Source organism: Podarcis tiliguerta, assembly GCF_965153285.1.
Source record: "Podarcis tiliguerta genome assembly, chromosome: 9".
NCBI classification, from domain to species: Eukaryota; Metazoa; Chordata; class Lepidosauria; order Squamata; family Lacertidae; genus Podarcis; species Podarcis tiliguerta.
Window position 1 is genome coordinate 12,798,707 of NC_139542.1, and position 26,140 is coordinate 12,824,846.

The window sequence follows — 26,140 nt, forward strand, 5'->3', positions numbered from 1 at the left end:
AATCCGGGATAGCAGCGGGAAGCAGCGGGAAACGATGCTGGAATAAGGGAATTTCCCGCAAAAAAAAGGGAAGGTTGACAGCTATGGATTGATCCCTAGCTGAACTGGGTTCCACACAGTCACAAAAACAAAACAAAAAAGAGCCGCAAAAACGCAAAATAAATAGCAAAAACAGACATACCTCAGCGTAACACACAAAACGGAAGTGTGGCACTCAAAACGGAAGCGTAACACTCAAAACAGAGAAAGTTTGGCTTCCGAAAAAAGTTTGCAAACAGGAACACTTACTTCTGGGTTTACAGTCTTTGGGTTCCAAGTTGTTTGAGTACCAAGGCGTTTGAGAACCAAGGTACCACTGTACTTGGCACAGTGTGTCAGACATCCTCGCCTGGAGCTTTTAGTCCAAGCCTCACAGCCCGAGCTAGAGACAATTCATTCAAAATAAACGAGGACCTGGTAGGGGCACGACGTGAAGTGGCCGCTACTCCTTTTGCCAAATGTATGGGGACATATTTGCACACGAAACCCTGAAGCTATGGTAAAACAGGCTGTGGAGGCAATGAGCCAGAACAGCAAGCTCCAGCTCAGTTTAGTGAGAGAACAAAGCGCTTTCCAGCAGGAAAGGAACAAATTGCTCACAGCTTCGTTTTATCCTATGTAATCCACTGATTAGCGCTATTTAGACATACAGTCTTGCACTCGCCCCATGATTAGGATCACGTGAGAGAGAGAGAGGATGAGCTTGCTGTCCCCCCCCCCCATTGTATTCTCATGATGGGCCCTCCATGCTGTGGGAAGCACCCATCTGAACCAGGAAAAACGCTGAACTTGTGGAGATTCCCTGCACAATTTATACCAACTTTTAAAATGTTTTCAGCACCAAGCAAGCATTAATTGAGGCCCACATCCCAAGTTAGCTAGCTTCTTCCTTTCTGTGGCTCGTTGCCATGGGTTACCAGCTCCCCTAATATGTTTGTTTCCCTCTAGCAGGTTAACGTGCAAAGAATATCTCCATTAATACCGCAAGAAAGATTAAGACATGTAGATGGATTCCAGTCAAAGTGTTGGGAGGGGGTGGGGTTAAGGAAAGGAGAGAAAAACCATGATGATGCTTCTAAGTTTGTTTCTTTTATGCCCAGAGGACTACGTTGTTTTTATTATTGTGATTTGTTCCGCTTATTTCTACAATATGATTTTTCCACTGGGCTGTTGATGTTACTGTGGTCTCCTTCAAAGGCAGACAGTGGGGTGGACAGGGGAAAGCTCTCTCTGAAAGCATGAACACAAATATTTTTCTATATTTCATGAGGAGTCGGCAGTCGCATAGCATGGGGGGTGCAGGGGGGGCCGGCCGCACCGGGCGCAACATCTGGGGGGGGCGCACTCGCAGCTCTCTGCCCCTACCTGGCTCACTCACTCTCTCTCACTGCAGTGCTGGCTGTGCAAATCCGATCCGAGCCGCCGGGTCGCCGCCCACCGTGGAGGGGAGGGTGCCAGGCGTGCGGTGCGGTGCGGAGAGAGAGCGAGGGACTATCTGGGGGAGGGACAGTGCAGCGGGGGGGGCGCAAATTACTTGCCTTGCCCCGGGTTAGGGGGCGCAAATTACTTGCCTTGCCCCGGGTGCTGACAACCCACGCTACGCCACTGGGAGTCGGTCAGATCCCTGAAATTCAAGCCCTAGATGAAACCGAAAGTGAAATAATGGGGGAGTCACTTTTAGTGGTTGCTAAAGGTTTGGACGCATAAGACGCATATCATAGGAGCCAACTCCTAGGAGCTGAGGTCCCTTCACACACACCCCTAAAATTTGAGGGGGGTCCTCCAAGTTAATGGGCATCACCATTCAAATGGTGTGTGTGCACGGCGAGTTGTGATCAATAATGTGGGAAGGGTTTACCTGGGGGCCCTCAATATTTCATTCAAGTTGGCACCCTTGGTTTGTAACCACAAGGAGCTTCAGGTTTTGGTGAAGCTTCCTCCCAGTTGAGGTCAGGCAACCCCATTCCCTGTCGAACTTGTAGCACTTACTGAAGACTTTCTTGTTCCAGCAGGCTTTTGAACTGAATACTGATTTTACAGTTTTGACTTACGTTCAGTCTTAATGCATGGGGTCTCCTGTACACCATGGAGAGATGGTTGTGATTAACTGATAAACCAATCTCTTGAAATAAACTAGCAAATAAACGCAAGCAGATCCTTCATCAGCCCACAGACTGACTGCTGGCTTATACAGTGGTACCTCGGGTTACAGACGCTTCAGGTTACAGACTCCGCTAACCCAGAAATATTACCTCGGGTTAAGAACTTTGCTTCAGGATGAGAACAGAAATCGCGCGGCGGCAGCAGGAGGCCCCATTAGCTAAAGTGGTACCTCAGGTTAAGAACAGTTTCAGGTTAAGAACGGACCTCCAGAACGAATTAAGTTCTTAACCCGAGGTTTGTTGTTGTTGTTTAGTCATTTAGTTGTGACGACTCTTTGTGACCCCATGGACCAGAGCACGCCAGGCACTCCTGTCTTCCACTGCCTCCCGCAGTTTGGTCAAACTCATGCTGGTAGCTTTGAGAACACTGTCCAACCATCTCGTCCTCTGTCTTCCCCTTCTCCTTGTGCCCTCCATCTTTCCCAACATCAGGGTCTTTTCCAGGGAGTCTTCTCTTCTCATGAGGTGGCCAAAGTATTGGAGCCTCAGCTTCAGGATCTGTCCTTCCAGTGAGCACTCAGGGCTAATTTCCTGCAGAATGGATAGGTTTGATCTTCTTGCAGTCCATGGGACTCTCAAGAGTCTCTTCCAGCACCATAATTCAAAAGCATCAATTATTCGGCGATCAGCCTTCTTTATGGTCCAGCTCTCACTTCCGTACATCACTACTGGGAAAACCATAGCTTTAACTATACGGACCTTTGTTGGCAAGGTGATGTCTCTGCTTTTTAAGATGCTGTCTAGGTTTGCCATCGCCTTTCTCCCAAGGAGCAGGCGTCTTTTAATTTCGTGACTGCTGTCACCATCTGCAGTGATCTAACCCGAGGTACCACTGTATATATACTACAGATCAGGGTTTCCCAAACTTGGGTCTCCTCCAGCTGTTTTTGGACTACAACTCCCATCATCCCTAGCTAGCAGGAGCAGTGATCAGGGATGCTGGGAACTGTAGTCCCCAAAACTGCTGGAGAGCCACTTTTGGGAAACCCTGCTATAGATCCAGGATGGAGAACTTGTGGTCCTCTAGATGTTGTTGGATTCCAACTCCCATCGGCTCCAGCAAGCATGACCAATGGCCAGGGATGATGAGAATTGTAGTCCAGCAAGATCCAGAAGGCCACAGGTTCCCCACACCTCAGATCAAAGTCATGCTTTGTTGCAGGAAAAAAGGTACCAGTTTTCATTTTTTGGAACAAGAAGCATGGAGGAACGACAAGTACCAACCCTCAGAGTGCGATATACTTGCTGAAACCATGTGGACTAGAGGCCTTAACTAAATTGTTTTGCAACCATATTGTCAGCTACACATTAAAGATCTGATAGCCGCGTTCTTTAAATTGCTTCCTCCAGACAGTTAGCAATATTACAAATGTTTTCATTTTCAGTCACTTGATTAAAGTGGTTTGCGAATGTATCGTACCTTGCCTTCTGAAGTGAGGGTGGGAGACTAGGTGAGTGCTACACGATAATAATTTCACAAGGTACCGTATACTAAGGGATTTAGGAAAGCAGAGAAGGGGGACTTCCTAATGATCTGCGGTGCAAAACGACAGTAATAATTAGATCCATTGATGTTGGTATTTAAACCCTCCGCTGGCAATAAGACATTCTATTATCCGTTTTCATGGCAGGAAAACACACTATTTAATGCTCATCAGATTTGTGAAAGGGGGGATTGTCGTGTCCATCATGAAAATGAGTGCAACCATTTGAAACAGCCTCAACGAGGGAATAGCAGCAGCTGAAACAGACGGGAGCAGAATCTCCTCCGCTCCTCTAGCCTAGTTAGCAAATGTGATATTTCTGCAGTCCCCTGCGTTAGGCGGCTTGTGCCATCTTAATGCGCTAGCTCCTGCTAATACACTCTCACCCGCAGCAGCACAAATGGACTAAAATGGAAAATTCAATAAAATGTCAACATGCGGGTCTCCCTCTGTTGTGCGTAATTGTTTCCCCGGCGCACCGGGATAAAGTTGCTGGATGCAAACAATGAGCCATCAACGGCCCTTGCACGTGTCTGTTTTAAAGGATGGCGGTCTCTTGCTGCCAAGCCTTTTAATTAAAGGATTGTCCTTGCACTTCCTGTTGTCGGTTTTGATGTCTTAGTTTGTGCTCTGAGCCGTCTTAATGGAAGTGTATGATAACCTGCCAGGTTTTGACTTTGCAATTTCTGATTTGATTGCCCCTGAGAGAAAGCACACTTCTTCCTCACGTGCGAGGTTGGCTGCTGTCAAATCCACGGTGCAGGCCATTGCATGCTTACTTAGGAGTAACTCCTAATGAGTTCAATGGAGCTTATTCCCAAGTAAGTGTATACAGGACTTCAACCGTGGGTGACGGTTGCTCTTTTGCTTCACAGATGAATAGGGCCATACATAAAGGTAAAGGTAAAGGAACCCCTGACCATTAGGTCCAGTCATGGCTGACTCTGGGGTTGTGGCACTCATCTTGCTTTATTGGCTGAGGGAGCCAGCGTACAGCTTCCGGGTCATGTGGCCAGCATAACTAAGCCGCTTCTGGCGAACCAGAGCAGCGCACAGAAACGCCGTTTACCTGGTACCTTCCCACCGGAGCGGTACCTATTTATCTAATTGCACTTTGACATCCTTTCGAGCTGCTAGGTTGGCAGGAGCAGGGACTGAGCAACAGGAGCTCACCCCGTCGTGGGGATTCAAACCGCCAACCTTCTGATTAGCAAGTCCTAGGCTTTGTGGTTTAACCCACAGCGCCACCTGTGTCCCTAGGGTCATACATAGCTAATCTCAAAACACCAAAACAACAAAGGGCTTTCACTTTGGCCCGTTGTCAGGCCCTTCCCTCAGCAATTCAGGAAGGCCATTATAGGAAGAGACCTTACGACATGGGTAGGCAAACTAAGGCCCGGGGGCCGGATCCGGCCCAATCGCCTTCTAAATCCGGCCCGCAGCCTGTCCGGGAATCAGCGTGTTTTTACATGAATAGAATGTGTCCTTTTATTTAAAATGCATCTCTGGGTTATTTGTGGAGCATAGGAATCCGTTCATTTCCCCCCAAAAAATATAGTCCGGCCCCCCACAAGGTCTGAGGGACAGTGGACCGGCCCCCTGCTGAAAAAGTTTGCTGACCCCTGCCTTACGAGGAGAGGAATTGCCCATGTGGCTCTGGGCAGCAGGAAACAACGGAGCATGCCCTTCTTCATTGCCAGTATTATATAGAAATTCGAATTAGGTTTATCCAACCCATCTTATATAAGTTTCCTGGGCATTCAGAACAACACAACATCTCCTTAGTATACAGGACGAGAGCCCAGAAGTCACATATTCAGTCGCCAGCTTTTGCACTGCCATGATAGATATCCGATGAAGCATGGTCTATGCTACAATTCAGTCCTAAACTGGGCCAAATTGTTAGATCGGAACTTCTGAAGCCCAACCCATATAGCTGTGTTAACTGATTTAATTTTTCTTATAAATTTTCCGTACAGATGAGGAAAGAGCCTGGGCAGTGCTAGACCTAGACCTTTAGGACCTAAGAGTTTTAGTACTGTGTCCAGTTCTGGGCACCACAATGTAGGAAGGCTATTGACAAGCTGGAACATGTGCAGAGGAGGGCAACCAAGGTGATCAAGGGTCTGGAAACCAAGCCTTATGAGGAACGGTTGAAGGAGCTGGGTATGTAGTCATGACAATTGCTGCATAGTCACTTACTAACAATTGCAGTTAAAATCTGTAACCTCGCCATGGACTTGTCTTTCCGCAACATCAGACAACTATCTGCCCTGAAATTAACTAACTGCCTCTGTCAAAAAAAAACCCAAGCCTTTAAGAAGCCCAACAATTCTACAAAGCATATATTTGATTCATGTTCAAATGCTGACGTTCCGCTGCTATCAAAATCCTAACCCAGACGCAGCCAGCAGCTTAAATTAAATGGGACTGAACACAAATCCATCTCCGCCTGGTGCTTCGAGTTTTATTTCATCCTGTGTCCAAATTATTTGCTTTTATTGCTATTTCCATCTCCTTCGGCTCCGTTTTGCAGAAGAAACATTCGCCTGGGCTTTGCTTTGCTCCGAGCCAGACAGAAGATCAAGCAATTATGAGCAGTTAAGACTCCGGCTGCCTCCCCCTTCCCAAGCCACCCACTGCCACAACTTTCTTTGTTGCCTAATTAAAGAGAAGCACATTGTCTGTAAGTCTGTCTGCTTCATCCCTCATTACGTGTCTGAAGTTCAGTAATTAAATCTGCTGTTTGTTGGCCGTCAGGCTGGCAACCCTTTGCCAAGACATGCCCCATCTTTAATTTTTCTAATTAGCTAAGCAGATAAATAAACAGCTTCAGAACAGGCAGTGTGCAGACCGGGAAAGCTGCTATGCCCACGCATTAGAATTCAGCATCCCTTAATTGTGCCGGTTTAAAGCCTTGGAGAGCTTGTTTGTCCATTCATACAGCTGGAACGCTCAGATTTGGCAACAGCGAAAAATACTTTCCTTTTCCAATACTGTCTCGGGGGCAGGGAGAATCTGCCTCCTTGGATCTAGCCATCATCACCCATGAGACTTCCTAAAATCAAACTTGAAGCTACAGCTCTGTGTATGTGTGTCCTTAGATTCTGCAGAAGCACAGAAAAGCCGCACAATGTGGCATTGGCTACAGATATCAGCTTCCCAAGAACCCCAGAATTTGTGGGGGTTTTGCCATATTTAGAACTCATTCTCTGTTCTTTGTGGCCTGTCTTCTGTTTTTAATGGTTCTGGGTGGGGATGGAAGGACCTGTGAATTCTGCTTCCCTTCGTTTCTCATTATTCCAATTTTAAATTCAGTTCTCCACATTTTGCACCAGTTTGCGGGGTGGGGCCCACAGCCTTTTTACGTTGGGAGGAGGTGCATATTGACGCATACCTGACAGCTACATGTTTACGAAATGCAGGTATTAAAAATGAATACAAAAGAAGTTAGGATGATATCGCTTGCAAAAATGTGTACATTTGGTCAAAACTACATTCAAGAAATGTGTTCGTTAGGAGGAAATCACGCTGAGATGCTGGCAAGTTCTCACATGGACTTTAAAGAAAATAAATCCAGAAGCTGGTGCAGAAATGTGGAAAGCTTAAGTCTGGGGGGGGAAGTACCAGAAAATGAAACTGACATATTCACCTATCAATGTGCTTCATGACTGAGTGAGGATTTGCATCCAGGTCTTCCCAGCTGTAGTCTGACACTCTAAGCACCACAGTTCCCCAGGCCCTTACATGTACAGCTTATATGTGGCAGGAGAGTGGGAGCTGGATTTTACCAACACCATATGCACACTGGACATGCTTGTTTCACCTCTAGGCACGATGGCCACCCACACATCAGATGCGGTGCCTGCAATGGACCGACAAATGCAGGACTGTTTCCCAATATTACATTCCTAGCCGCAGACGTGGAAAAGATTGGTGAGCCCTCATTTGTGAACAGATTTAATAAAGGTTTCCATCACCTGTTCCGTAACAGAAGAAATGTCTTCAACGACAATTTTCCAAAATAATTTGCATTCCCACCAAACATGGAGATATGTACCTAACATCCCCTCTCACTGTATAATAATAATAATTAATAACAACAACAACAACAACAACAACAACAACCTGCCCATCTGGTTGGGTTTCCCCAGCTACTCTGGGCAGCTTCCAACCGAATATTAAAAACAATACAGCATCAGACATTAAAAACTTCCCTAAACAGGGCCACCTTCAGTTGTCTTTTAAAAGTAAAATAGTTGTTTATTGCCTTGACATCTGTTGGGAGTGCGTTCCACAGGGCAGGCGCCACTACCAAGAAGGCCCTCTGCTTGGTTCCCTGTAACCTCACTTCTCACAGTGAGGGAACCACCAGAAGGCCCTCAGAGCTGGACCTCAGTGTCCGAGCTGGATGGTGGGGGTGGAGACGCTCCTTCAGGTATACAGGTATATGCATGGAATGTTTCTTACGCGAATTGTTATGTTTGTTTTTAGAAACTGAAAAAGCATGTTAAGAAGGAACAAGTGCAGGTCTGAAGTGTGACACTGTTAACACCCATAAATTTGTCCATCCTTACGCTACCGGTTCTGTGTTTCTCTTCAGCCTTGCGTGAATGGCTGTATCTGCCAGTCCCGTGATAATTTTCAGCTGAAATGCAGAGCCTTAATATCCAGTAGCCCCTCCACTCCCTCCCACCCACCCTTTTCAAGTAATTAGGGGCAATTTTGCTGAAACCATTTGGATGACAGCTTTCCCCCCCCCCCCAGCCTGCTAATCCAAGGGCACCATCCGGTTCTCATCCCTGCTTGCATTCACACAGCACAATGAGGCATCAAATCCAGCTTCTTTAAAAGTCTGTCATAACAACAACAGAGTTCGCCGAGCGACAAGTTGACAGCGTGAAGACAAAAGTCAGGCAGGAATTTCAAACAGTCACGGGGCGGGGGGTGGAGGGGCAAGCTGTGTTGTCAAGAAAAGGAGATGCTGAGGAAATCAAGAAACTGCGACGGAAAACAAGGCTGCTCCCTCTGCACGTTGAGGTACGGAGAGGAAGAGCCACAGAATTAAGCTGCAATTAAGTCAGGCAATATCCTTCTTCCGTTCGTTCACTGGAAACATCTGTTCCTTGAAAGAAATATTAGAGTCCCCTCATGCACACAATGTTTAATTATTTGTGTGTGTGTGTGTGTATCATGTGAAGAATTGCTGCCACACAAGAAACTTTAGATCTCAACCTTTATGTAGAGATCCACCTTTCTTCTTTCTTTGACGATCCCTCGTAGCTGAGTAAGATTGCCTTCCTTAAACATGAATACAACATGCAGTAGATGAGAAATGTGTGGTTCAAGGAGATAGATATATTGTGTGTGTGTGTGTGTGTGTGTGTGTGTGTGTGTGTGTGTGTGTATCTGCACCACCAAATCAAGAAAAGTCTTCTCAAAGTGGGGTACATAATAAAAGGTATGGGGTTTTTTTTATAAAGTCTTTGGATACAGCCCCCTCATTTAAAAAATAATAATCAACCTGGCATAATAAAATCAGGGGTAAAAACATAGAAAAGCAAAAATCAGGAGAACATAAAATGATACCATGCTCAGTAAGGATGTCTCTACAACTTGTATCTCACCGCTAATTCACTGGTTATGTAAGGAGTGAATTAGGGAAGGATATTGTTATGACATTCCTTTGTTAGGTAGATTGCTGGATGATAGCCTAGTGCAGTCAGCAAGGGCCTTGATGGACAGATGTCAACCTTGTATGTTTCAGTTTGGGGGTTTTTCCACTAGAACCCTGAAGCCTACACATCGAACCAGCTGCCAAAGAATGGTTTGGGATAGCAAACAAAGCGTGTCTCCAGACTATCACTATGCTGTTGAGGCATCAAGAGTATATAGCCACATATTCCCCCAAGTGTCCCAATTTAACCAGGACATCCCAGATTGGCAGGATCCCAATCCTGGATGTCCCATTTAGGCTTCCCACTCAGCCATGAAGTTCACTCGGTGGCCTTGGGCCAGTCCTTGCCTCTCAGGCTAACCTATTTCCAGTGGCGTAGCATGAGTTGTCAGCACCCGGTTGCGCCCCCTAACCCGGGGCAAGGCAAGTAATTTGCACACACCCCTGCTGCACTGTCCCTCCACCAGATAGTCCCTCACTCTCTCTCCGCACCGCACCGCACGCCTGGCACCCTCCCCTCCACAGTGGGCGGCGACCCGGCGGCTCGGATAGGATTTGCACAGCCAGCACTGCAGTGAGAGAGAGTGAGTGAGCCAGGTAGGGGCAGAGAGCTGCGAGTGCGAGCGCGCCCCCCCCCAGATGTTGCGCACGGTGCGGCCGGGGCCCCCTGCACCCCCCACGCTACGCCACTGCCTATTTCACAGGGTAGTTGTGGGGACTAAATGATGAGGGAGAGAAATCATGCACAACACCTTGAGATCCTTGGACAGAAAGGTGGAATATAAATGCAGTAAATTAAATTAAATTAAGAGATTGGATGGCCATCTGTCATGGATGCTTTAGCTGAGATTCCTGCATTGCAAGGGGTTGAATTAGATGGCCCTTAGGTTCCCTTCCAACTCTACAATTTTATGACTCTAAGAGTTCAGTGATAGCAAGTGAGTCTACTTTCCAAGCCCATGTTACCTTTCCGCCTTGGAGGCTTTTATTTTGCTTTCTTGCGAAGACATGAAACATGAATTTCCCTTCCACAGACACTCACTAGACTTGCTCCAGGTTCTATGCACACATTTTGACCCATCCCGTTCAGTGCTGGAAATTCAGGCTTTCCTATTCTAGGTCAGTCTTTGTTTCCTTTGCATCACAGTCTCTCTGACCTCTTCCTGCTCCGTACATTATTGTTCTGAGACCAAACAGAGCACTCCTCTCCCTGCCCAGCCCACTCAACTCTCCCAATTGCCCCTCCACTTCCATGTGTTCAACTGTGGAACAGAACAGATAATAAGCCAAGACTGTTCATCTATCTTCCTTTGATTGCTTTTACTGAAGACCCGCTCTTAGACTCTAACAAGGATTTGATATCTGTGCAAGTGTTACTGTGTGCTGACTGTTCCAAACACACAGAAATATCAGTGGTTAAAGTTTTTTCGGTCGACCAAGAAACTAAACTGATACTACATATAAAGGTTCTCTGATCAGAGGTCACCAATGTGGTGCCCGTGAGCGCCAATGTGCCCACCAGTGCCATCAGTGGTGCCATGAAAGATCTCGGTAAATATGCATTCAAACATCTACAATGCACAATGGGCTATTTGCTATTCCTGTCTTATAGTGCTTTAACACCTCTTTCCAGGAAACTCTGGGAATTGTAGCCCTGTGAGGAGAGTGGAGGTCTCCTAAATACTCTCAGCACCCTGAACAAACTATTATTTCAGGGAAGTCATGACTGTTAAAGTGGCATAATAGTACAGTCATACCTCGGGTTATAGACGCTTCAGGTTGCATTTTTTCAGGTTGCGGACCGCTGAAACCCAGACGTACCGGAACAGGTTACTTCCGGGTTTCGGCGGTCACGCATGCGCAGAAGCACTAAATCGTGCTTTGCGCATGCGCAGAAGCATTGAATCGCAACCCGCACGTGCGCAGACATGGGTTGCAAACGCTGCTGGTTGCGAATGCGCATCTCAAACAGATCACATTCTCAACCCGAGCGTCCACTGTCTTGTAAATGCGTAGTGCAGACTGGGCCATTGTCGCATTGGTGTGGCAACAAAGTTAAAGGGGAAGCAAGCACAGAGAGGATTTGCCAAAGAATTGCTAGCCCCGCCCGTTTCCATCTCCCGGGTAAAATGGCTGTAGCTGCACAGAGCCAGATTCCCCAAGTTAAACAAGCACCATGTTTTTTCCCTGCTGCTGGATTCATCTCGCCAGAGGACTCTCCTCTCCTGTGCGCTCTCAGAATTCAGAATTAAATCTCGCCTGCTTCATCCAGCCAAAGATCAAGCGCTTATGTAGAATATTAAGCAAACACCCAACCATTACCGTTATTGTTTGGGCGATATGTTTAACTAGAAAAGAAGCGCCTGGAGGGAATTGATGAGACATCCAGAGCTTTCTGCGCCCCATTATATAACTGTGCGCTTCTAATAATCTCTTTTCCCGAATGGAGATTACTCTGTCTGGGTGAGTGAAATATCATCCGTGCAAAATTAAAAACAAACCCCCGGTTCTGCAGGGTAGCAGGCTCCACACTGGGCGCTCCTGTGCAAACACCTGTGTCCCTGATATTACCTGCTAGACGGGAGAGAGATGGAGCTCCAGGATTTGTTCAAATACATAAAAGAGTCATGAATATTTCATGGAGATTCCGGGGAAATGTTTTTGCAAGGGTTGCCGTGCCGACTCGCTGCGTAGCCCAGCTCAGCATATATTATTTGTCTCGTGCTCTCCCTCGGATACTTGGTACCATTAACAGCGTTCTGTCAAATATAATATCAGGCTGCAAGCAGTACAGAGCAGGGGCGAGATGAGCGGGGGAAGAAGAGGGGAGCTGGCTAGAAGAGTTTCCAAACTGGACTCAAACTGGTTAGAACACAGCTCCCACATACACTTCAACATTCCTCAGATGAAAAGGAGGACATTTCTCACTCCCCCGTCAACAGACCCTCTTTTACACACACACACACACACACACACACACTTTTTGTCATTCCCTCACGGAGCATTTCCTATCAGAAGTAAGGAAATTAATACAATTCAATAAAGTTAAAATAACTCATATTGTTATAAGGTGCCACAATCAACAGGGCACAGCACATAGGCCCTCCATCGTCCTGAGATAAGTCCTCAGTCCCAGTTTTACTTTATCCTTCGGTAGATTTACAAAAGGAAAAACACACGCCAATGAATAAATTTTAGACAGGGGCAAGATTAAGGACGTATACAATTTTACAATATGCAGAGGTTAACATGGGTTGAGAAATCAGAGAGAGGAGCTGAGGGAAGTCTTGGGGTGGAGGGAGGGAGGGAGGGTTTGCTGGGTAGGGGGGCAAAGGGGGGGAATAATGAAGATGATTTGTTTTGGTAATTTGTTTTGTTGAAATTGTTAATAAAAAAATTATTTTTTAAAAAAGGGGGGGGGAGAGAAAGGAAGAAGAAGAAGAAGAGTTTGGATTTGATATCCCGCCTTTCACTCCCTTTAAGGAGTCTCAAAGCGGCTGACAATCTCCTTTTCCTTCCTCCCCCACAACAAACACTCTGTGAGGTGAGTGGGCTGAGAGACTTCAAAGAAGTGTGACTGGCCCAAGGTCACCCAGCAGCTGCATGTGGAGGAGCGGAGACGCGAACCCAGTTCCCCAGATTATGCGACTACTACTCTTAACCACTACACCACACTGGCTCTGTGGAGCAAGATTAGATGCAGATGCACAAAGCATTTAAAAAAAAAATGAAGACTGGAGTGTGAATGAGCTGTCCAAAGGAGGAAGATGGCAGTGGCAGTCATGGAGAAGTTACGGAGAGGCAACGAGATGCTCCCTCACCCCTGCCACAGCCACTACTCAGGACAAACGCTGGCACATCCTCCTCCCCAAGCTTAGCACTGGGGGGGGGGGGATAGGGACATTGTGGGATCAAATCAGAAGTCGGGATGGCTCTCGTAATTCCGGGACTGTCCCTGGACACTTGGAGAGTATGCTAGGGTCACCATACGTCTAGAATTTCCCGGCAAAATTAGCGTCTGGTGGGAGTTCAAAAACTTGGAGGAAATGTCTCTGTTTTTGCCAACAGAATCAGGAAGTGTGCATTTGAGTATTGAAGGTGAATTCCCCCTCCCCCAAAAGAAAGCTCAACAACTGTTGCATCCAGATTTCTTTGTGTCCCTGGGTTATGCTGCCATCATCCTACTGACCATGCTGCCTGGGATTGATGGGAGTTAGTGTCCAATAGCATCTAAGGAGAACAACATCAGCTACCTCTAATCAGTCCAATATCATCAACACAGACTAGCTCTCCAGTGTTGGACAGTGTTCTTGAAGCTACTAACATGAGTCTGACCAAACTGCGGGAGGCAGTGGAAGACAGGAGTGCCTGGCGTGCTCTGGTCCATGGGGTCACGAAGAGTCGGACACGACTGAATGACTAAACAACAACAACATGACTGTTTAAAGAGTACATTGCTTTTTGAATGCATGGTGTGAATGTGGCCATGGCTCTCCCTCTCCCCAGTTTAACTTCGCAACAACCATCTTAGGCTGGGAGACAGTGACTATCCCAAGGTCGCCCAGTGAACCTCAGGGCTGTGTAAGGATTTGAACTCTGGTCTTAAACCGACACACTAACCAAGCCACCACACTGCCTCCTTGGCTCTTTCCAATGGGATTGCCAAATGGAAGGCTCAGAGTGACAGATAAAAAGATGGGCTGGAAGAGGGAATTGGCTTTGTCAGAACCAGACAGCTGGGGAGACCACAAGGCTTCAGAGCATGTTATTACCAGCCCCCTGTCATCATAAATACATCCATTATCTTTCTTTTATTTTAAGCCGGGTGCCCATTTCCAAACGTCCAGTAAGACTCCCACTCAGATATAACCATTTGGCATCCTCTCTCTCTGCCACCATTATTGTGCTATAAAATGGAAATAAAATCTCAGAAACGGTGTTATCAAAATGCGAAGGTGGCATGAATATTAACTCAGTAATTGCGTTTTCCCTTCCCCGTGCAATCGTCTCGAAACAGAAGCACCAACAGTCTCAGCGAGAAGAAACTCAGAACCAGCCACTCAGGGCCACGTAATTTCAAATGGAAAGAGAGTTTACCTTTCTATGAACTGCAGCCTGTCAAGTTTCCAATTCTTTCTAATCTATTATTTAATTACAGAAGCTACAAAGGCTTGAGTGTAGCTGCAGAATCCCCTCCCAGAGGCTCAGCGAGATCCTTTTTATCATTTGAAGAAGAAAACTTTCAAGTGCAGGTGGGGGAAAATTCCACTTACCCTTTTGCAGTCAAACAGGGACTTTTCATTGGCCAAAGAGTTGAAAGAGGAGGTCTGGAACAGAAAACGTGGAAATTCTTTTACAATTTGTCTTAAGACCCTTTCCCAGAAATACATTGTTGTTATTACAAAATGCAGTGAAAGAGACAGGGCATTTGAGAATGTAATATCCAACAAATACAGAAAAAGGACACGATTTCAGTGACTTTAAAAAAAAATAATCACAACAATATAGTTATTTATAAAATATAAAAAGCCCTGATAGATCATATTAAACACTCATCTTGTCCAGCATTCTGTTCTAGGGGTTGGTGGTAAATTTTACATTTGATTAAGTTTGAGTTTAAAGGCAAGCTTAGCCAATTTGCCCTTCCCGAAACAAGATGCAAACTGAAATACAGCTGTCCTTTAAAATTCACGCACCTCTGAATTTTGCAATGCAGTTCTTCAGTCAAGTCATGTGCACGAAACGCATATATTAGTGTAAAGTGTGCATATAAATGCCTATATTGGTGAAAAGACATACAAAGATGCTCTATTTAGAGGAAATTGCTTTTTTTAAAAAAATGTTAGGGGCAAAATGCACACACAACGGAGTATATTAGGGGAAAGTTGCACTTTGGTGATGATGAAGAGCAGAGCTGTGGGGAAACACAAATAAAAGAAACAGAGATAAAGGAGATGTAAGTGGGAGAGACCCACTGGGGGAGGAATGCGAGTGCAGAGGGAGTGGACCACCCCCAGAACCACTATTCCAGTAGGGTGCCATCGCAGAGGCCCCCCCCCCCGGACATGCGCTGTGTACTCTTGCACGAATCGGGCATCATTCCCCTACAGGCAGTACGCCATGACCCCAGAACATGCGCCACGCCCCTGTGGGCAGTGTGCCATGCCCCCAGGATGCGTGTCACGCCCCCCGGGAGCACCAGCCATGCTCCCACCTGCTCTCCACCCCCGGTAGCGGAGCATGCAGCTTCACCACTGGAAAGACCCCCATAGCTTGTGCAAAAGGTCCCTATCAGCTCTCACTGCAGGTTCACACTCCAGTCTTACTTCATATTCAGACAGAACATCTTCAGTGAAGGAGATGGTTGTACAGCTAAGTCAAGGAGAGCGAAAATGTCTCTGAGGTCAGCTCTCTCCATCTCTTCATTCTGGGGACACAGGGCTTTTTCGCATTAAATCCATGCCAACACTTCCATGTTCAACCAAGAGTAAGCACAGCTACCTGCAATGTCCCATTTGCAAATGACTTAAAAAGCATTCTTGTGGAACAGCCTGCAGCAGGCCAGCCACAAAATTGAGCATGCACAGTAAAAGCAGCTTTAAGTGGTTTGGTTTTGACACAGAAAAAAACATCCATGTGCTGCTTTTAAGTCTTCCGGCAAGCCTCTCACAATAGGGACCTCTCTGCCCTGGAATCAAATGCAGCACCGAGAATTCCAGCACAGACAAAATTCATAAGCGGCAATCCAGCTGTTCTTGTGTGCATAGAGAGGCTCCAAACTGAGCACAGAGCTTTGTGCACGCAGAGGCGATTGGAGGTGCTTCAATGTCAGGAACAGCCCTGTGCACATTGATGCACACTGATCTGCTTCTGACATTCAAGAACATAAGAAGTGCCTGCTGGACCAGAATCGTGTTCCCACAGTAGCCAACCAGATTCCCATGGGAGGCATGCAATGAGAACCCAAGCACAGCAATCATCTCCCCTTATGATATTTCTAGCAACTGGTATTCAGAAACATACACTACTTCCAACAATAGAAGAAGATCATCAGCCATTGGTAGCTTGATCCCCCACGAATTTGTCTAACCCTCTTTTAAAGTTGGTGGCCATAACACCCTCTTGTGAAAGTGTATTTAGATTCACAAGGAAGCTGTAGGCATTGGATTTTTCAGAAAACTTTGGGTCAGAATGATTGCCCTTGAGTGAAACTCAGCCCCGAATTCAATAGCTGACCTAAGTCAATCTGGTATAGCAGTTAGATAAGACTGGAAAGACGCAGGTTTAAGTCCTCAGTCATCCCTGAATCTTGTTTTGGGACCTTGAGCAGGTTACTCTGTCTCAGGTTTTGCTACCTCAAAGGGTTATTGACCTTCCTGGAAGAAAAGTAGGGTATAAAATACAGTCATCTTCTCTACAGCTGAAATTCAGGTATGACTGTGTAAGCAAAATGCCTTTTTCCATGCAGAAGGTATTAGCAAGACTTCGGTAATCCCACTGGGAAATGATATACAATGAATTGAAGAAAATGTTGAAAATAACTTTTGTAAAAAAAAAAACCAGAAGCCTTTTTATTAGGTATTTTAGGTCAAGACATACCAAAAGAAATAAGGACTTTATGTATGCCACTACAGCAGCAGGAATGTTGATTGCACAAAACTGGAAGACTGGGAAAATACCAACTAAAGAACAACGGCAAGAGAAGTTGATGAACTATGCAGAACTGGCAAAAATGACAGAAAGACTAAGAGAAAAGGACAACAAAGACTTTGAAAAAGATTGGGAACCATTCATATTATATTTGCAGAAACAAAAAAAAGGCAATTGACTTGATGGCAGGATTTAAATAAACATTCACATTCTTAGCATCAGAAAATGTTTGGAAGATAGTGAAATAAGATGATGTATTTAATTTTATTTTTATGTTATGTTATTAATAACTTTTTCTGTTGAGAGATAGCAAAGTGGGTGAAAATGGAAACCAACCAGAAACGCAAGTTGGGGGAAGTCTTGGAGGGGAGGGAGGAATATATAGTAAATGTTAAGAATTTGAGATGTATATAATGAACGAAAATGAAAAATGAATTTAAAAAAAATAAAAATAGACTTTGCAGAAACCCACCAAGCTACAGGCCCTTCCTATTTCTCTCAGGACCTGCTAACACTAGGAATATTAATCGTGCAGAGAGCTCACAAAACGTTCCAGCGGGATTTATATTTGCTGACTAACGGCCATCATCTGCCTTCCATTTAGTTAATGAACGTTTGGAGAACTCTCCGATAATTATAGAGAAAGTGGATGGGCTATAATGCAAACCATCGAAAGGATCGCCTTCTCTTACTTCTTCATTTAATGCTAAATGCCTCTAATTGCTCCACTTAATTGCAGGACAATATTTACTCAGCAGGGAGAAAGGACCTTGCCAAGCAACAGAGGCGGTATGGCTTTCCGAATGGGAATCAGAACTTTGAAATCTCCTATTGATTTAAAAACAAAGAAACCAAAACATCACTATGATATTCAGGGCCAAACAGATTTTGGGGGGTTAGGGTGGGGGATTCTAAATGGCACTCACCCCGTGTTTTTGAGTAAGTCTTATTCATGCCAACTCAGGAGTCCAACAATGAGACTGTCCTGATAGATGAATTCATCCAACGGGGAACAATTATCTGTCTCCCATTTTGCTGCCTTTAATGATACTCAGGGTCTGCTCTCTCCTCAGCTTCCTCCACAGCTGGTCTATGTCCAGTTACAGGTATACATTTAGCATGGAGCAAGGTGAGGAACGTCCGTGTGATGGCCTGGGACTCAGGCTCAGAACCAGAGGAGTCTCAGTCTGCACCGGATCCTTTGCCTCAGGCATCATCTGAACCAAGTCTGGGTCTTGATCCTGAAGAGTCCCAGTCTGCACAGGTTCCCCTGCAACAAGCACCAGCTGGGCCGAGTCAGGGGCCTGAGCCTGCCCTGGCTCCAGATGCGGTGATTACCTCATTGCCTTCAGCTGGGCTACCACTTACAGCTGCTCCACTACCAGTTGGGTCAGGGGAGGCTGAGACGGCCCCTGGGTCTAGTAACCCACCAACATCTCCTGAGCAGCAGAGACTGAGGTCTGAGAGAAGGAGAGACCTGAGTACTCGCAGGAGGAGTGCTCGCCTTCGGGCGAAACAGGGAGGTGAGTCGCCGGGGGATCAGGACCGGCCGCTACCCCGACAAAGATAAAAGGCTGTTGGACCCTGCCCCAGGTTGCGGGAGCAACCTTGCTGTATGCCAGATCCTGCACCTGTCCTTGCCTGGTTTCCTGCCTCGTGTCCTGCCTCGGCCCTGTCAGACTGACTCCTTCGCATTCTGGACCGGTCCTGGACCGCATTTCACAGGTTACCCCCAGGCCCAGCACAGTCAAGATGTGAGACAGACTATGGCCATCTAGGCTTTTCTATAGGGTCCTCAACACTCTCTGTGGCACCCACCACAGACATGCAGCCCCCAGAAAGAGAATGCAGCCCTCAAGCCAAAGCAGATGTACCACGATCATACGAACCTGGAGTCCTGATTTGAAACAGTGGTGAGTTACCAAACAAGTCAGCTTCATAATCCATGGTTTGCAGTGGGGCTTCTTAACCACTAACCATTGTTGGCTGTGAGCTGGGTATCCTGGATCACATCTACGCTGAGATCCTTTGAAACTGAAAGTAGAAGACCTCCTTGAGGGCATGAGGGGAGGGGAGGGGGAATCCTGCAATCCCCATGGCTCAGTTTGGCTTTTCTGAGGCTTATCCACACAGCACTAGAGCATGCCAACAGTTGACATGAGCCAACAGTGTGACGCGGCAGCTTAAAAAGCCAATGCAATTCTGGCCTGCATCAATAGGAGTATAGCATCTAGATCAAGGGAAGTAATAGTGCCACTGTATTCTGCTCTGGTCAGACCTCACCTGGAGTACTGTGTCCAGTTCTGGGCACCACAGTTCAAGAAGGACACAGACAAACTGGAACGTGTCCAGAAGAGGGCAACCAAAACGGTCAAAGGCCTGGAAACAATGCCTTATGAGGAACAGCTAAGGGAGCTGGGCATGTTTAGCCTGGAGAAGAGGAGGTTAAGGGGTGATATGATAGCCATGTTCAAATATATAAAAGGATGTCACATAGAGGAGGGAGAAAGGTTGTTTTCTGCTGCTCCAGAGAAGCGGACACGGAGCAATGGATCCAAACTACAAGAAAGAAGATTCCACCTAAACATTTGGAAGAACTTCCTGACAGTAAGAGCTGTTCGACAGTGGAATTTGCCACAAGGAGTGTGGTGGAGTCTCCTTCTTTGGAGGTCTTTAAGCAGAGGCTTGACAACCATATGTCAGGAGTGCTCTGATGGTGTTTCCTGCTTGGCAGGGGGTTGGACTCGATGGCCCTTGTGGTCTATTCCAACTCTTCTATGATTCTATGCAAGAGAGGCATGTAAAGAGGGTTCTGGGGCACACGGACCAGCACTGTAGTGGCTTACCGTCCGTGAGAAGTGGCCAGGAGGCCACCACTGTGTGGACCACTGCGTGGGAGCACCATTCCTTATCACCTTAGGCCGCAAAGCGGGTTGGGTTGCCCCTGGTCCCACTGCTACGTCCACACAGTGTTGACTCACTTCTCCATAATGAAACGTGGGTAAATTTGCACTGTGAATTGCGTGGCGAGTTCCCGCCCCCCCCCCCAGCGGAAATAATGACATGTGACACAATTATTAAGGCTGATGGGCTAAATAAGGCCACAACTTTATTGGTTACAGGTATTGGCTTAGGCATTGGTCCTAACCAACTTTATCCCACTTCAGCCCGTCTGCTTGAAGTCCGGGAAGGGTAAACCACCATTGGGTGAGTCCTGCTGATGCACATCAACTAGGAACTCTCCCGGGGTCACTGCTAGGGGGCGAGCCTTAGGCCCTCACCTCCCCAGGCTTCGGACAGGGCCACGCCTGTCTGAATCCTTTATCGGACTACCCTTCAATATGTGGGGCAAGTGATGGCACTACCTCCCCTCTTCCATCTACAGAACAATACCAATGCCTAACCGCCAATACCCAGAAAGTTGTGGCGAAAACCAAGTGGCTGGTGCCATTTTGCCAAGTGGAAAATTCCTACCAGGCTCCTCAACAGCGACCAACCAAGGTCCATAGTAAGGTCAAGGAACGAAAACCTTATCCGGGTGGGAGGGTGGGAAAAGCAGGACCAGCTGGCAGGCGGGGAAAGAGGGAGATCCCCGGCCGCGTCCTCCCTTAAGTAGGGCAGGCCACGCCCCCAGAGCCAGCTGATTGGCTGGCCAGGGGATGACGCAGTCAGGAATTCCCCCAATCACGCAGCGCTGGGCTCCAGCCGCTGCATGCCTGGTGGGGCCTTGAAGCCCGCAACTCCACCTCCTTTGAGGGCAGAAAAGGCTTTGCAGAATCCTCCAACGGTTGCAGACTCTCCTCTACTTCAGCTTCAAAGTTATCATTTGGGTATTTGCTACCACATTCTGCTACTCAGCAGGCTGTGCTGGCTCACCATGTGCAGCAATTTTACAGAATTACTCAGCTCCTTGTTATTTTATGTTGCAAGGCAGATAGGAAGAGTTGCATATGAGCTTTGCCATTGATTTATCCAGAGGTATTCTCTTCCTGTATAGATTTCTGCCCAAGGAACTGCTGTTTAGTTTTCAAGGCAAAGGTAGCCATGCTCGCGCCAGGAGCAAACAAAATTCACCCTCCAATCAATAGTGGTTCAGACATTAGTGACTTTCCAAACTGAAAACAGCACAACATTTTATCAGTCATGCCTGGGTGTGTTATTTATCTGCTCAGCGCACACACACACACACACACATCCCTTCCAATATTATATTCTGGTACACAAAGTGCCCCGTTTCAACCAAACTTCAAAATGGCAAATCCTATTACATCACAGATTAAACTAGACTCCGCCAGGACCCGAGGAATCAGTATAAAAGGATTACATAAGGCTCACACAGCTGTCAAATGTCCAAGAGAACATGGAGGCCTTTTTCCTGATTGCACTCAAGGGAATAAAAAGATCTGAACTGTTTAGTTGCCTAGAGTTTGTTCTTTATGCCTCAAAATAGCTGCAGTTGTAGATGTTTCAAGGGAATAATTGCTTGTGGTCAGGAAACCTTATCCCCACCCACTACGCCACCCAACTCATTTGTATATCTGTTTCACATTATATTTCCTGTCCTCTGAATCACATGTTGTTGTTGTTTAGTTGTTTAGTCGTGTCCGACTCTTCGTGACCCCATGGACCAGAGCATGCTGCCTTCCACTGCCTCCCGCAGTTTGGTCAAACTCATGCTGGTAGCTTTGAGAACACTGTCCAACCATCTCGTCCTCTGTCGTCCCCTTCTCTTTGTGCCCTCAATCTTTCCCAACATCAGGGTCTTTTCCAGGGAGTCTTCTCTTCTCATGAGGTGGCCAAAGTACTGGAGCCTCAGTTTCAGGATCTGTCCTTCCAGTGAGAACTCAGGGCTGATTTCCTTAAGAATGGATAGGTTTGATCTTCTTGCAGTCCATGGGACTCTCAAGAGTCTCCTCCAGCACCATAATTCAAAAGCATCAATTCTTCGGCGATCAGCCTTCTTTATGGTCCAGCTCTCACTTCCATACATCACTACTGGGAAAACCATAGCTTTGAATCACATAGTCGGAAGGAATCCCCCTGAAATGCAGGACTCTCAGCTAAAGGATCCATGACAGATGGCTGTCCAACCTCTGCATGAATACCCCAAAGGAAGGAGAGTCCACCACTTCCCAAGGGAGGCATTTCCACTGTCAAATACCTCTATACCTCTCACTGTCAAAGTTCTTCCTAATGTTGAGTTGGAATCTCTTTTCTTGTAACATGAAGCCATTGGTTCAAGTCCTCTACCCTCCGGAGCAGGAGAAAACAAGCTCGCTGCATCTTCCATGTGACAGCCCTTGAGATATGATATTTTTCGCTCTATAGAACGCACCGGACCATAGGACGCACCGGACCATAGGAGGGGGAGAACGGGGGGGGATTTTCTTGTTCTCCCCCTCTAAAACAAGGTGCGTTCAAGGTGCATTCACCCGAGCTTGTGGGGCTGGCGGTGGGGGAAAGCACTGCTTCAAAGATCCCTGAAGCTTTTGGAGCGCAGCGCCCCGCTGCCCTGCAAAGGCTTTGCGTGCAGCCATCCCCAAGCTAGAAGCACGAGACGGAGCCCTCCGTCTCACTGTTCTGGCTTGGGAACAGCCTTGCTAGCCTCTGCAGGACAGCGGGGTAAAGGCACCCCACTGCCCTGGAGAGGCTTTGCGCGCAGCCGTCCCCAAGCTAGAACAGCGAGACGGAGCGCTCCGCAGCGCTCCGTCTCCCTGTTCTGCCTTTGGGCTTAGCGGCGCAGCCTGCATTTGCTCTATAGGATGCACACACATTTCCCCTTAATTTTTGGAGGGGAAAAAGTGTGTCCTATGGAGCGAAAAATACGGTATTTGAAGATCTCCTCTCAATCTCCTCTTTTCTCCAACTCCCTCAACGTTCCTCATAAGGCTTGGTTTCCAGACCCTGAAGGAGCGTCTCCACCCCCATCGTTCTGCCCAGACACTGAGGTCCAGTGCCGAGGACCTTCTGGTGGTTCCCTCACTGCGAGAAGCCAAGTTACAGGGAACCAGACAGAGGGCCTTCTCAGTGGTGGTGCCCGCCCTGTGGAACGCCCTCTCACCAGATGTCAAGGAAATAAAAAACTATCTGACTTTTAGAAGACATCTGAAGGCAGCCCTGTTTAGGGAAGTTTTTAATGTTCGATGTTTCATCGTGTTTTTAACATTCTGTTGGGGAAACCCAGCCAGATGGGCGGGATATAAATAAATTTATTATTATTATAATATTATTATTATATCATCTTGGTCGCCCTCATCTGCACACATTCTATAACCCCTAGTGGTGCAGCAGTAAAACTGTTAGCACACTTGCAAAGCTAAGCAGGGTCCAGTATGGTTTCCTGTTGGATGGGGAACTAGTATGTGCCAAGATTCCTGCATTGCAGCTGGTTGGATTAAATGACCCTCCTTCCAGTTCTACAATTCTATGGTTCTATAAGCTAAGAGAGGGAAATGTAATGGAGTGTGGTATACACATGCATACTTTCAAAAAACAAAAATGTCCTGCTCACTGACTTAAATAAATAAATAAAATGAATTCTTTATTTATTTATTTATTTATTTATTTATAGCATGCAGTGTGTTTTCTTCACCAAAAATTTCACAGGCATTGCTGAAGGGCAGATAAAACTGTGCTGTGATCCACTTGGCCCCCCTGTTCTGGAATATGGCCAGCTGCTTTGGCAAAACCACTCTGGGTATTAACTCGGAGGGCTCCAGCCCACGTGTCTGCAAATTGAATTAGAAAAAGAAAAAAGTAGCCTTAGCTGTTCAAAATATTAGAAGAGAATCCGTGGTGATGATATACTTGTATTATTTTGAGAGACATGTATGAACACTGCCTTTTTAGATGCTTTGAGTAGTCATGGTACGTGTGGCCAGTGTGGTGTAGTGGTTAAGAGCAGTAGTCTCGTAATCTGGGGAACCGGGTTCGATTCCCCGCTCCTCCACATGCAGCTGCTGGGTGACCTTGGGCCAGTCACACTTCTCTGAAGTCTCTCAGCCCCACTTACCTCACAGAGTGTTTGTTGTGGGGGAGGAAGGGAAAGGAGATTGTTAGCCGCTTTGAGACTCCTGAAGGGGAGTGAAAGGCGGGATATCAAATCCAAACTCCTCTTCTTCTTCTTCTTCAAGTACATACAGACTGTCACGGTCCGGTTCATGGGCAATCGAAGTCCCAGCAGCGGACATCAGGACTGGGGGCAAGATGGTGGGATGGGAGCAGGAACGGGGGTCCAAAAGCCAGGAGTTCGGGGGTTGGAGAGCGGGGAGTCAGGAAGCCGAGGGTCAGGAAGCAAGGAGTCAAGAAGTCAAGGGTCCGAGGATCAAGAAGCTGGAGTCAAGAAGCCAAGGTTCAAAGATCAGGAAGCAAGAAGCCAAACGCAGCAAGGCAGGGAACGTGTTGCTGTGGCAAAGAGCCCAAGGGAAATGCTGACCTTATATCCCTTCCTGGCTCTTGCCACCAGGTGCCAATCGGCCTCACCTGTGAGGCCGTGCCCGGCCTTTCAGACTTAGGAAGGCCCCAGTCCTGCAAGGTCCTATTGGTCACAGAGCCTGGCTCTTGCATGCACACCTGACACAGACCAACATAGACCATGTGGAGACAGCCTAACCATTGAGCTAATTACTGTGAGTCAGTCCAGAGCACAGTGCTACAGAATATGATAACCACATCCCCTCAATCAGCCTATATAGTAAAAAAATAAAATAAAAAGAACAGACAAACTATTATTAATAATAATAATAATAATATTTTTTTTATTTATACCCCGCCCTCCCCAGCCAAGGCCGGGCTCAGAGCGGCTTACAAGCAATAATAAAAACAAGATGAATGATTACAACTTAAAAACAAAAGTAAAATACAACATTAAAATAATGGAACATTAAAATATTAAAATGTAGCCTCATCGTAGGAGGAGAAGGAAAAGAAAAAAGAAAGAGGGAGGGAGGGAATCAAATTGGCTCCAAGCCAAAGGCCAGGCGGAACAACTCTGTCTTACAGGCCCTGCAGAAAGAAATCAGATCCTGCAGAGCCCTGGTCTCATGAGACAGAGCGTTCCACCAGGCCGGAGCCAGAGCTGAAAAGGCCCTGGCTCTGGTTGAAGCCAATCTAACTTCCTTAGGGCCTGGGACCACTAGGGTGTTGTTATTTATGGACCTTGAGGCTCTCCGTGGGGCATACCAGGAGAGGCGGTCCCGTAGGTACGAGGGTCCTAGGCCGTGAAGGGCTTTAAAGGTCAAAAGCAGCACCTTAAATCTGACCCTGTACTCCACCGGGAGCCAGTGAAGCTTGAAAAGCACTGGGTGAATATGCTCCCATGGCAGAGACCCCGTGAGGAGCCTCGCTGCAGCATTCTGTACCCGCTGGAGTTTCTGGGACAGCTTCAAGGGCAGCCCTGCGTAGAGCGAATTACAGTAGTCAAGCCTGGAGATGACCGTCGCATGGATCACTGTGGCCAGGTCGGGGCGGGAAAGGTAAGGGACCAACTGCTTGATGCGGCGAAGGTGGAAAAATGTCGCCTTGGCTGTTGCTGTAACTTGCGCCTCCATGGAAAGGGAGGCGTCAAGGATTACACCCAAACTCTTAACGGAAGGCAATGGCACTAACTGGGCCCCCGCAAGAGAAGGGAGTTGGTCCCTCATCCCCATGCCATCCCGACCTAGCCATAGGACCTCTGTCTTCGAAGGATTTAGTTTCAATCGGCTCCCATGAAACCATCCAGCCACAGCTTCCAAACATCTGGTCAGTGTGTTCGGGGCCGAGTCGGTGTGGCCATCCATCAACAGATAGAGCTGAGTGTCATCAGCATATTGGTGACAGCCCAGCCCAAAGCTCCGGATAATCTGGGCAAGGGGGTGCATAAAGATGTTAAAAAGCATCGGGGAGAGAATTGCGCCCTGCGGCACTCCACACACCAAGGAGTGGCGCGACGACATTTCCCTCCCTAGTGCCACCCTCTGTCCCCGACCAGAGATAAAAGAGCACAACCAGTTACGGGCTATGCCCTGTATCCCCACGTCTGCGAGGCGGTGGTCCAGAAGATCATGATCGACCATGTCAAAGGCTGCTGACAAATCTAAAAGGATCATATTGACCTTATGCTGAACTGATAAGTAGAATGAGATGCT

General features: G+C 47.1%; 1 protein-coding gene across 1 annotated transcript in view; it reads right to left on the reverse strand.

The window, feature by feature from the left end:
- Nucleotides 1-26,140, reverse strand: part of RASGEF1B (RasGEF domain family member 1B) — a 254,233-nt gene that overhangs the window by 194,237 nt on the left and 33,856 nt on the right. Inside the window, exon 3 of the mRNA XM_083398472.1 lies at nucleotides 14,636-14,689. Within this exon, the coding sequence (XP_083254598.1) occupies nucleotides 14,636-14,689 (54 nt within the window). The remainder of the gene's footprint in view (nucleotides 1-14,635; nucleotides 14,690-26,140) is intronic.